Source organism: Pezoporus wallicus, unplaced genomic scaffold (assembly GCF_028554395.1).
Source record: "Pezoporus wallicus isolate ANWC-B61680 ecotype Strahan unplaced genomic scaffold, APGP_CSIRO_Pwel_v1 contig_2132, whole genome shotgun sequence".
NCBI lineage: Eukaryota > Metazoa > Chordata > Aves > Psittaciformes > Psittacidae > Pezoporus > Pezoporus wallicus.
In genome coordinates this window covers 1717454-1731483 of record NW_026637551.1, presented here as the reverse complement: position 1 = coordinate 1731483, position 14030 = coordinate 1717454, and the positions used below count along the sequence as shown (strand labels likewise).

The 14030-nt window shown below is 36.8% G+C and overlaps 1 protein-coding gene across 1 annotated transcript in view; it reads right to left on the bottom strand.

Moving 5' to 3' along the window:
* Positions 1–14030, bottom strand: part of CCDC171 (coiled-coil domain containing 171) — a 147121-nt gene that overhangs the window by 43518 nt on the left and 89573 nt on the right. The window contains 2 exon segments of the mRNA XM_057406291.1: positions 10167–10221; positions 13137–13282. Coding sequence (XP_057262274.1) covers positions 10167–10221; positions 13137–13282 — 201 coding nt within the window.

The following is a 14030-nucleotide window of genomic DNA, read 5'->3' as shown; positions in this document are numbered from 1 at the left end:
GAAAAAGAGGTTTTATTTTATTCGTTGCTCTGTTCTGTGGGAATAGGGAGCCCTACATTTCCCAGGTTGACCTAAAGAATTCCTGTCAATACCTGTGGCTGCCAAACATATGCACTATGATGCAATTTTTATAACAGGAAAGGTCTTCTACACGTTTTTGCACTCACAGTGCACTAGGTTCAGCATATACAGTCCTGTGGAACAAACACTGTCTCTAGAGTGTTCTGTCAGCATGTGTAATTCTGGTCAGATGTTAACCTTGCTGAATATAACAAAATGCATTACTTTAAATACACATATATATACACGCACATACACACACTTGATTTACATTTTTATAGGTTATATATCCCAACTTTTCAGTGTCTTTGCTGCCAGTATGCACACAGATAAAAGAAAACATTAATGTGGATTAAGGTACTGAGAATTTATCAACATCAAACCACCAGTGTTTTGCCTTCTACCCTTCTGAACCATAGTCAATAGATCTAAATATTTTACTGCACCCTGGCCAATTCATTGTTTGATGTTTAAAAACTCACACAGAATCAAAGAAAATTTATTAAATTTCAGCCCCCAAATGAGATACTATTAGCTTTGAAAGTCAAGTTTAACTGCGATATTGATGATTCTCTTTTTTCTGTGACAAAATTCACAAGGGAAATCCTTATGTCAAAGCACAAAAGCAGATTGCTAATACTAGGGGGAAAAAAACAATGTATAAGCAATGTAGGTATAATACACACACAATACACACAGTGGAAGTCCTTTTAACCCTATTAATTTCAAACCCTCCATTTCAGTACTGGGGCCTGATACTCATTAAACAATGAAATACAAAAGTATTTTCTTATTTGGCTGAATTGTGGTAAACATGCGACATTAATACCACTGCACCAGAAAAGCACATATTAGCTCCTTAAAGAGAACGGTATTTGATATGAAAATTCACAACTAAAAAAAAAAAACTATCCCCAAACTTTCTGTGTTTGTAAATACTTAGAGCATAAAAAGTGAATCCCATTATCTACGTGCATACTGAGAAACAGAAACTGAAGCTAGAGCTTTCCTTTGAAAACCCTCACTAGGGTTCAGGAAAAAGTGCAAGAACAAAAAAGACTGGGCAGATGGTGTACAAATACCATTACATTGTTTCACTAACAGTGAAAACAGTCTTCAAGTTGACTACCTATTCAAGGAATGGAAAGCTATTAACAGCCATGCTTGTGCAGAATCAAGCTGGATAGGCCATACCTATATGAAAACCTAGTTAACTAATTTCATCACTTCCTGGCTATATGCTTTTTGAGCTGCAGAAACACAATGACAGGAGTTGGCAGACTCCGATTATTTCCTTATTTTCCAAGGAAGTCAGCACAGTACTCACACAAATTACGGAACTATCAGGCAAAAGTAAAACTGGTGGGTTTTTTGTTGTGGGTTTTTTGTATGTTTGTTTTTTTAAAAAAGGGCTTTTTTTGGCTGCTTGAGAGGAAGAAAAAATATTCAGTGTAGTTAAGCTTTACAATACACATTTCACAGCTTTTTTGTCTTCAGTGACTTTTTCTTTTCCCTCCATATGAGATCTAAGGCAAGACTATTTTTTTTGAGACGTCTCCTTAGGCTAGAGACCTAATGCTATCATCTAAAAAACCCTCATCAGCCAATCAGGCTTACTGCAATAATCAAAAACATCTAAAACTGGTTTCACCTCCCTGTAGTCAAAAATTAATAGAGAGAAAAAAATACATAAATGAATCTATATCCAACGTTAGTCAAGATTTTGACTATTTCTGATTTTAGTAAACATAATTTCGACTGAGACTGTGAAAAGTTTCAGAAGTGATTCTATGTGGAGCATAATTAAGTACTGTGACAGCGGGCTGCTAAGTATCATTAGATTTTTCAGTTTAGCCTTACGTAAATACTGTTTGAAAACAGGCAAAAGCACAAACAGATACACACAACTCTAGTACAAGACTCAAAACATTTTAAATCAAAGGAGCATAGTGACTTATGACAGTGTTTAACTTTTTAATTAAGAGAGCAAAATAGAAGACAACACTATAGCCACTCAGCTGAAAATCAATAAAGTACTGATTAACTCAGATCAAAGCTGAAACTGAATAATAAACTGAAGTTACATTATTGACTGAACCAAGGCATAGAATTTGATGGTCTAATTCTACATGTTCAAAAATTATCTTAAAAATTCACTGATAGGAGATAACTATAATTTTGTCTTCTTTGCTCACTCCTTTGTTTTTCCTCTGCAGTTTCAGCTGCTATGTCCAGTTATTTCAATAGCAAGTTATAAATGGTATTAAGATGTGCTTAGCCCTCCCTAATGTCTTTGCCTGATTATTGTCTAACCAGTGCAGACCTGAGATTTTAGGTCCTTATTTGGGCCTAATTCAATCCTTTCTTATGGTGAAAAGAAAGCAAAATTAGTCCTACCACTATTTTTCATAGCATATCATAGTCAATTGAAACAGTGAAACAGAAACCACTGGGCAATGATTTGGTGATACATGAATGGCAAACAGTGACTTTGCTTGACTTTGAGATGACCATATTTCTGAGACAAGAGAAGCCATACATATGTTATGCAGATCATTCTAAAAGAGTGCAAGCAAAATGGTTTCTACCACACTTATGTGCTCTGTATGTGACATATAATTAACAAAAATGGTTTTAGAACTTTTTTAAATAGAAGGAGGCAGTTTGAATGCACATCTCATCTTAGTCTTGACAACAGTCATGTAAATACGTGGCTGATTAGCTGCAGAATGTTCGTACCTCCAGGGCAGTATGTACAACGGAGCTCGTATCACTCAAACCAAGGACATGCACATCTACTGAATGTAGTCCTTCACCTGCTTCAATGAGAAGCACTTCAATAGAGGTAAGTTATATAGCAACTTACTTAAACGGGCAAGTCTTTGTTACAGTGGCACAAATGATCATGGAACTAAGGAGAATAATAAGGAAGCATGTACACTGGATAACAGAATTAAATTCTTCATGAACGCTTCCTAATTTTTTAATGTTTAGTTATGGCTTGTTGATGTTCTCTATGCTAAAAAATACAAGTAAATATACACGAATGAAATTGCACCAACAATAGTACTGAATAGTGTTGATAACAGTAGTGCTTCAGGTAAGTTGCCAACACAGATGATCTTTCTACTGTCATTCCTGAGTCTGGGCTCTCTAGAAAACAGTGATCATACCTGAATTGTTAGCTCTCTAAGGAAATACAGACCCAAAAGATTGGCTGAAGGACCTGGCACACGCAACATCTGAAAAAGTACAGACAAATGCACCGGATCCAAAAGACAATCTGTTAGTATCATTTGCTCATAAACACGAGAGTCTGAGTCTGCTCCGAAAATAAGGAAATCACTCAAAAAAATGTATACTCATCTTGAATGTGGGCCTATATAATCACAGACATATTTTCCATCAGGATGTTTCAGCAATCAAGGACCACTCCAGAAATAGAGAAACTGCCTTTGACAAGACTGCATTGCTTAAACTATGGAAAACTATAGCCATAATTAGAAAGTGAAACAGGTGAGGAATCACGCTGGGAACCAAACCAGTCAATTGAACTGCAACACGCCCCCCCCATCCCCAAGAAGGCCAAACCAAACTACACCAAATCGCAATGTAACTTACTTAGACAAAACAGTGCTTCATGGAAGGGAAAGGGAAAAAGAGGTACAGGAACAGCTGAATGGGTACTTATTAAATGGCCATCACAGTTACGTTTGAGTGCCCATTAAAGGCAGGCAGATTGTTGCATACTGTTTCATCATAGCAAGGAATGCATCTCCAAACCCAAGGGTCTGAATTCTGAGTGGAGTTTCTAAATCATATTTGCACATACCCTGCTGTAGGTAGCCATATGTGAATGTAATTAGGTATACCAAACGTTTCACATAATTAAAAATCTAGTAAAAATATCTGTATCAACATACATATTTAGTGACTATCCTTTTTGATTAATTCAAGATTTCTCATATTACTACACACACACACTATAGGCTCTGTTGAATAACATGTTAATTTGATCCGGAGTTGTTTTTTGCAAACACTGACCACTGCACCTACGCTTCACTATAATTGCAGGATGTGCATTGCAATACATCCCCTACAAATGGATTTCAGTGACCTTGAGCTGAATATGAATCTATGTCTGGAAAAAATAACAGTTAATGTACTCAGGAATTCCACAGTTCAGTTCCAAACAAGGATTTTTCCTTACTGAAGGCAAACTACACAAAGTATTCAGGCTTAAAAAAAAATATGAAGACGACAAATGCACCCTGAAATTAGATTAGTTATTTAGATTATATATAAACTAAGAACAGTTAAAGCACATGGATATGACATTCGGCAATGACTTATCTTTAGTTTTTCAAGGTTTTTAAATCCCTCTTGAGCTGGAGTACCATTTTTAGCTTGGCTAGGTCAGAATGACACTGAACAATATGAGTGATGACACACTAGACAGCTATATGGACAGAGTTGTCATCAGCAAGCCAGCTGTGCTAACACCTGTATGTCCTGCACAACTGATCTTTAGGAACAAGGATCAAGAAAGTCAGATTACTGGGGGGGGAAACAAAAGTCATTTAGAAACATTTAAATGAGGATATGCTAATTTGAGATGGAAAAGGAGAAAGAGTAATCTTGTTACTGCATTTTTTTCTTAGCACAGAGAAGTAATAGCTTGTTTCCTACTACAGACTTCTTAAGCAGTCATTTAGAATTTTAATAGTCCAACTGGGCTTTCTTTGTGATTTTATTGCACGTGCACATACCCACTGTATCACAGACTTGTGATAGCGACAGCTTAAAACAACCAAGGACCACAGTGATGAGCAGACCCTGAGCACACACCCAAGCAGGCTTCACTCTGTTAATGGGTCTGAACACACAGAAGAACCAGCCTGGGGAGTGACATTAGGCTTGGGAAAAATTTGCAAGTTGAGCTCTCTAAAACAAAAGCTTTTAAATCATTATTAACTAAGTAGTATGATAGACTAAAATCCCCATTTGTGGATTATCAGTACCTCTACAAGTATCAGGTCACACTTACTGAAGTCTGATTGTGACAGCTAACTTAAGCCTTGTAAATGTCTGTTTTCTCAAGTCCTGATCAGTTTGTGGTCTTCTTGCTGAAACTAACTAATGATACATACACTGAGTGTTTTTACTGATGTAGTCACTTGTATATGGACTTATACCTATTGTAAACTAATTTCTCACAGGCCATAAAACCGCCAGCATAAGGAAATGCATTTTATTGCTACGGACCACGTGAGAAACAGCAATCTAATGCTACCTCATTACTAATTCTCAAGTCTTCAATGGTCTCCCCCCATCCCCAACTGTCTCTTTATCTTGGTTTAAAAACATCATTAAATTGGATAAAGAAAGATACTTTTGTCTTTCCATTTTACAAGTATGTAACAGGATGGATCATACAGTGTTCAGATTTCTTTTCAACTGATAGAACTGTGGGCTGCAAATCTCATGCATAGCTAGTTTAGGAACATTTCGGAGAAGACAACAGGGGTGGAAAGGGAGCAGCAGCAAGGCAATAAAACACAATAGTGGAAGGATTTCAAGGCGACCGCTGATGGGTCTGTGTGGAAGCTGTTCTGCCAGCTGGCATATGAACCTTTCAATCAGCAGAAATGAAGTGCATTACAGAAGTGGATGAAGAATAATATTTCTGACGAGGTGCCAAACCAAAATGAGAACAGTGGATACGTGCTTTGATCCCTGAACTGTCCCAAAACATCAGAATGGGTTGCTAACCAGTACTGGGAAAAAAGATTTTTTAGGGATTTTTTGTGTTTTTATGGACTTATTATCACAGCTCATCAGCCTCACAGGGTAGTGGCTAACAGTCTAAGCTTGTGAAGATAAGGTACTCTATTAACCCGTTAAAATGGCCAAATCCTACGCAGCCAGGGCTGGGACAAACTGAAACTCTGCCAGCCCATAAAGTTTGTCAAGACCTTACTAGTGAAGAGTACAGTGGGAAATAGAAACAATTTTCTGTCTCTGTACAGGCTGACTCACTAGATGACTTCCCATGGTGGTGTTTTGCTCGGGCAGAGTTTAGAGAACAGGGCTTTCAGGAAGCTGAAGAAGAAGCAGTTGCAGCACTGTATCAGGTGTAGGTGCTCAGGCACGGCCCAGGGGCTGCCCTATGCTGGGCAGAGCTGTTTCCAGCCATCTTCAAGAGACCCACCACAGGGCACTACTGAGCCCCTCAGTCATGATGGTGGCCCCTCTATGAAAATGTGCTTAAGAAAGGGCAAAAACTACCAAACAGGCAGAGGAGGAGGGAAAAAAAAGAGTGAGGAACAGCCCTGTAAACACCAAAGGCAGAGAAGAAGTGGTGGGGGAAGTACCTGAGGCACTGGATTAATGGATAGTGGATTATTTCCCTGCAGCCCACAGAGGGCTATACAGAAGCACACATCCACAATGTAGACAGTGGAGGACCCCATGCTGGAGCAGGTGAATAGTTCCTGAAGGAATTGAAGTCCATGGAGAGCCCACACTGGAGCATGGAAACAATATGAGGAGGAAGGAGCAGCACAGAAGAGTTGTTACGGACTAAAGCCAATCCCCTGTCCTTCGATGCCCCACATTACTCCTCAGAGCACAGGCACAGGAGTCAGGAGTGAAGCTGCACCTAATAGGTAGGTGGATGCTATTTTTTTTGTCTTTGTTTCTCATTATCCATATCTATTTTAATAAATAAAATAATTTTCCCCAAGTCAGCTCTGGTTTGCTTACCTGTGACAGTAACTGGTATGCAATCTATTGCAGCTATTATCTCAATCCCTAAGCCTTCTGATTCTATTTTGTACCCCTTCCCTATTGAGGAGGAGTGAGAGAGCAGTTAGGTGGGCAACTGGCTGCTGGCCAAGGCTAAGCCACTACAAACACTCCAACTGAGAAGCAATACAAGGGGAAGACTGAAGATTTTAGCGGAGATAGTGTAAAATTATTTCTTCCACTAGTGTGTTTACTGTAACTCATAAATCATTATCTGCACATGTGAAGGAATCCAGTCGTATAGAGCGAACAGATTTAATGTCTTTTACTCTGTTTATGCAAACAGTATTAAAAAATACACAAGAAATTAATAATGAAATCAAGTTTGCTAACAACTATAACACAGATATATTTATAAAAAAATATTTTTTTGGAAATTTTAAAAAATCATTTATTCTTCATACACAAAAAAAGGACTGCAGATGGCTCTTTAAATAAGATATTTACTTAAATACTTATTCTCTCGATGATAAGACTTTTCAGGAAACTCTACATTTGCACTTTAAACAAATGGATTTTCTTTTAGTAAGACTTCCAGTAAAGATTTATTTATTTGTTACCATTTTGCATCTTCCATTCAGTTTTTTTCTTTTTTTAAAGGAACTGGTCAAGTCACAGACACAAATCCTCTTCAGTACAGTGGGAAGGAGAAAAAAAAAAAAGCACCTGTTTTCTGAACGCAAATGAAAAGCAAAGAAAACAAACAAACAAAAAAACCAACCAAACAAAAAACAAACCAAAAAAAACCAAAAAAAAACCCCCCACCACTAACAAAATTCTTGTGGTCCTTTGTTGCCCTTGATAATGTTGTTTTGGTGGTTGTTATTATTAATCAGGTAAAACATTCATTTTGCACTTTGATATTTGTCCTCAATATTTAGATGGTATAAAACCAAGAAAGAGCTCTTATTTTAATGGTATCAGGAACTCTTGTACGAATAATCCAGCTCCAGGAGTCAGATGAAGATAGCTAACATGACAAGACCCAGTATAAGACAAAAAATAGCTCTCTAAAGAATATCTTGCAGGTTACAAAGGATATGGAACTATCTGCTAAGAATAGTTTCTCTCTTGGCATAGCACATTCTAAAGTTCCTCAACATTTATGCTTCACAAATATTCATGATAGTTTTTAAAAGCTGGCTCTGAAATGGTCTTAAAAGAATAATTCTGGGCACAAGCATGCCCAAGCGCTTGTTGACAAAGCCAAATATATGATGCTAGATTTTCCATTAAGTCACAGGGGGCAGTAAGTGCTGTAAATGATCTAGAAGTATGCAGAGAGATTGTCTCCCTCAGATGCACTTGTTCTTGCTTTGTTTGCTGAACGTTACACTGAAGTACATCCAAAGCAGACTGCTACCTTCCAGAATCCTTGTAGTGAGAATGTACATAAATGAGCAGGGTCGCTTTAATGGATATCAGTATAACACTGTCTTATTCTAACCAAGATTATGAAGGATGTCTGTAAAACCTCTCTGAGCAATATAAGCAAAAAATTAGCATTATGCATTGATAACACAGATCCTGCAAGTGATCAAGTGGAATTTTTTGGATATTTGCTCATGAATACATGAACACAGAAATACCACAATGTTCAATTTCAAACTCCCATATATGTACCTGCAGCTAATAGTAATATTCACTCAACTCCAGACAATTCTGAACTTTATCCATTTTCTTTTGATTTCTCTTTTGAAAACAAAAGCAGTTCCCAGAATTTCTACAGTGGAAAAGACAGGCTTGAGGTTCCTTTACTAGTACTTCATCTACTTCATCATGTTTTGATGTTTCACTGTGTAAGAAAATCTTTAAAAACAACAGTGTAAACTTGATAGTTTACACATAAGCCAAATTCACTAATGTTAGATAATTAGGTACCATTATCATGTAGGGTTTACATTTCAGATAGTTCCCAAACAAAGATCAATAATTTCCCTTTATTTTTCCAGGAGAGGTGATATGTCAAATTATGAATGATTTACAATCAATTCTTCTTGGTTCCTGCTGAAAGAAGCATCCTGACATTTCTAATTCTTATGTTTTTTTCATTCTTTAGGTTGACAAACCAGAAAGGGTAAATTACTCTACTATTCAATAACAAGCGATATAGGCCTAACAACTATGTACATCAAGAACTAAGAAGCAGGTGTGGTAACTAACATTCTCAAAGAAAGATGGCAGTTCCTATATCCATTCCCTGCATCAGAAAAATCAGTGCTAAGCATGTAAACTTCCCTTGTCCTTTCTCCAAATATTTCAATCCTTGTGCATATACAGCACAGCTTTCTAAATCAAAAAGTAAACTTGCAAGAAATTCTCAAGGCCAAGGATGTTACATGTACATGTTACTGTAACAAAACAGCACTTTCTGCATTACATACATTCTCCAAGCTTAAATGAAGTGAGTGTAAAGATGGGACAGAAACGAAGACATTACCTAATAGCACAGATTACAACACTTAAAGCACACAGTTTAGGTATTGTCACTTTTTGTGAACATTAAAGAAAAGAGAAATTTGAAGAAGGTAGCTGAAAATTCAGTTGATAGTTTGGGTGGACACAGAAACTAAGATAAGATATAGATTCCCATGTTGCTGGGAATTCAGGGTGTTTATAAGGGAAATTAACACTCTAAGATAATAAACCCACTTTTGTTCTGTGTTGCACTGGACTAAGAACACTTACAAAACAATCAGAGCTACAGATGAAAACAACACCTGTAATTAATACATACAGCTTAGTTAAACCTTCAAATAATACTATACCAGGGCAAAACAGGACAAGTCAAAGAGACAGCTTCAGATTATTACTCAATGTAAAAAAGGCTTTTAAAAATGTATCATGAAACTTTTTGATTACAGCTCATTACTTACTGTATTTTCTATTTATCATGTATCAAAGATTAAAGTAGCATGGGTAAAGCCAAATGTCTTACGGCCACCACATACATGACCTCACCAGATGACCTTCACCTTACTCAGCAGAGTGAGTTAGCAGCAATTACCAAATGTTTGAATGATCAGTAGTCCTCATTTAGTAACCAGAAACAGTGTTCAACTGAGGTAAGGAGGATTGTCATAAACTTTATATTAAGATGTCAGAGTATTACAAAATTGTATTTTATTTCACTAAATATGAATATTTTTTTAACTTGAATGAAATTGAAGGTGGAAACTTTAAGGAAAGGAAGTTGCTTTTTGACAACTTCTATGCCCCCACTTCCCTGAATTTAAGCAGTTCTAAAACCCCAATGTGTTCGAAAATACAAGTGCAGAGGGAACACTTCAAATTCTTACCGTATGAAGAGTGGCTTCCACAGATTTCATGTGACTAATTATCAATTCTTTGTCTCTATTACAAGAGAGAAAACAACAAAAAAAACACAGTTAATTGAACTGAAGCTCTACTGATGTAGAAATTAATTTTCTGCTACTTTATAACCATCACCTCTTTAAAAATAATGGTTTATGACTCAAAACTGTTTGTGTCCCCAGTGCAAATCCTAAAATACAGTCCATGGACCACTACCCGGCACAGTTCTGTATGAAAGATGTTTCTGTTGTGGATAAACAACTATCATGTTCTTGGAGGAGAAATCTGCAGTCTTGGATAAAAACGGCATGTTGACTGGAGTCCAGGCTCTAGCAGGAACATATTACATATTCGTACCAGAAAACACTAATTGTGTGGTTTTCACCAGTTTTATGGGCCTAACAACTATGTACTTATATAAATGTCTCCCTGTCTTCTCTAAACCTGAACATTCCACTCGTCCTCTTCCAAAAGAAGTCCAGTGAAGGATCCTATCCTTATGAAACAGAAATTTGGACCATGCAATTCTACTTTGACACCTTTCAGTAGATTAGGGCTTAAGTAAGAAAGACAGCTTTTATCAGTTATGCTGCCATAAAAACCCTTGGTCTCATCTGATGAATTGTCAGAAACGGAATTAAAGTTGTGCCATACCATTTGACTAAGGAGAACAGAATGGCATAACCAACAAAACAACAGAGAAAATCAAACAGAATCTATGCCAGAAAAGCTGATACACCTTAATATTCTAGGACTGTCTTTTACCTTGCTAGCTATGTAAATATTTTGTTTGAGCTCTTGCAGTTCCTAACACAGAAGTCACAGAATTATATATTTGTGTGGAAAAGGGAAAGACCTTTAAGGTCAAATACAACTGCCAAGTCCACCACTAAACCATGTCCCTAAATGCAACATCTACAAGTCTTTTAAATCCATGTCCCTAAGCACCGTATTTACATGTCTTTCAAATACCACCAGGGATGGTGACTCAACCACTTCCCTGGACAGCCTGTTCAAATGCTTGACAAATGTTTTGATGAAGAATTTTTTCCTAATATCCAATCTCAATCTCCGCTGGTACAACTGGAGGCCATTCCCTCTTGTTCTATCACTTGCTACTGGGGAGAAGAGACTAACACCTCACTACAACTTCCTTTCAGCTAGTTGCACAGATGGGCAAGATCTCCTCTGCGCCTCCTTTCCTCCAGTCGAAAACATGGTGTTGTTCTGCCTGGAATGCCTATTGCTTCCTCATTTCTTGATCTATACTATCCCAACAGCAAATACAGGATGGCAGTCAGAAAAGTAGGACTGGCTTTTACACTCCTAATAAAGCTGTTACATAGATTTTCTTCTTTTCAAGATCCTGCCTTTGTCTGGACTAGATTGACAAGGACACACTCCTGTGCTGGGTTCATTTATCTAGTTGTCTGGGTGAAGTCAGTTCTAGAAAGCCAGTTCAACATCATTAATTCTTAAGTTAGTTACTGACATAGAAGTCAGCCTGTTCCTCGTATATTCTCAGGTGTTCATCATAAAAAGGAAATTATTTTCAGACGGAAATTTGGACCCACATTAATAGATATTTTTATTAAAACTGCCTCCTACTCTGGAGGAAAGAAGAGCAGAACTGCTGGCCACCACTGCAAGATAATCAAGATAGCCATTCGCAGAGTGAGCCTGCCATCTGCTATCCTTTAAAGCCAATCAAAATATTAGGAATGAACCTGAAAGCCACCCAGGCATTTCTTACAATCACCCAGTTTGTGGGAGAGGTATTAAAGTAAGATTTTCTGAACAAAAGTGAAGCCTCCTTCACCTTCTTCCTATGTTCCAAAGGGTTAAAAAAGACGTGTTATGAAAAGCTGGTAGAACAAGAAATGGTATGGGATTTTTCTTTGTCAATATTCAACTGATACAATACATGGAAGTAGAATCAATTTAAAACAACTTCACTGAAATACCCTTTTCTGAATATAAGAAGGGCCATAGGAAATGATCATTACAAGAGTACATAAAATAGGTTGGGGGAGGGTGAAAAAGAGCAAGCTTTCCCAAGCAAATCCTTCTTCAGGTCACATCTGCATTACTACACCCATAACATTTATCATTTTAATTAGCTTCTTAAACATTTCACTTGTAACTATATTAATGACGTTATTTCAATTGTGCATGAACACCTTAAAGCTTCTAAACTATTGTTTTCTGATGTCAAATGTGTCCCATGTACAATGAGAAATGCTAATTTAAACTTTTTTAAAATCTTAGCCATAGACCAACAATATCCAAAGTACATACTACAGTAAGAGTAATAGATAACAGTTATCTTTTTTATCTGACTATACGACCATAAGAGGTTAGTAATAATCTCATTCAAGTCAATGAACATGTTTTGACTACCGATCTTTTCAAGATTATGATTATGGTATAAAAAGGCACAGGTTTTATGTCTAAATCCAAAACTCTATGAGATTAGTAGAAAGATCTACCCTGTTCCACAGATAAGACAAGGTCCAAACTCAATTTTCAGACCCTCTGACAGCTAAGACCTGTCATGTAGCTGACATTCCTGTATTTATTATAAATAAGTTGTATCTCTCTAAAAAGATGTGGAAATAGAGGGGGAAAAAAAGCAATAATTTCTTAAATAAACAGTGTTGGGTATCTGCCAAAGAGATGCTGTTAAATCAGTAAGATAATTAGCAAACCAAAATTCACATGCTATTTCAGGACCAAGAATTTGGAACACTATTATGGGGTAACTACAGAAAACATACCGTGTAGTATCCTGAACTAACAGTTTTCTTTTTAGAAGACTATCACTGAATTTCAAAGAGAGACAGATGTACTTTTGTTTTCTAGCATTACATTAGCCAGGGCTAAAACCCTGTGCATGAAAGTAAGAATTGATCTTTTGTCTGTTTAAGTGATCTCCCCAAGGTCCCAGTGCTCACTTCGCTGCCATGCAGAGGGCACTCTCTGCATCACGGATGCTCTCTTTCAGTCGACGCTTGTCCTGCTCCAGCTGGGTAAGAAGTCTATTGAGCTGACGCAGAGATTGATCTTTTCTTCTCAGCTCCATCTTTGCCTCGGAGAGTCTCTGCAAGCAGACAGAAAACAGAGTTACTTGTCAGCCCAAATAATTAACTTCAATTTATGCCATAGGCTATTAAACAAAGTGGAAAACAGACAGACTGTGAAGTAGTTTTGGACCATTACATACTCAGGTTTTATGAATTCTCTAGCAAAAACATTACAAACTCAGAACCACCCAGTTGCTAGTATATTGCCTATGTTTTGTAAAATAAAGCGATCTACTGGTCAAACAGGTACATATACTATGCTACAGGTACTATATTAAGAAATACTAAATCTAAACACAGCAGAAAGAATTAAGAATACAGCATTAAAGAAAACAGTACAGTCTCAAAACTTAATTTAAAATGACCATTAAAGAAAATAATTGACAGAGAAAAAAAGAGCATAAACAAAGCAGCATTTACGTAAATATTCTGCCCTATTCTGTAATTTGAGGATTCAAGGAATAAGAATCTAAAATTCTCTGTTACTGCATTAAGAACAGTTCTGCAGCAAATTTTGAATAAATGACTATTTTATGGCGCTATCAATATTTTAACATTAATTTTCCAATATGCAAAATAGTACATGTAATCTTTTAATGTACTTTAATGTTAATTCTTCATCTTAGAATTAACACAACATGCTTTAAACCAATTCAGATTAATCCAACAGATGACAAATAGCACTAAACAGAGCTAATTAATACAGAACCTGGCTAGTTGTTTCTCCTTTCTGTTGGGATAATCAATACTTTTATAGACTGCAAT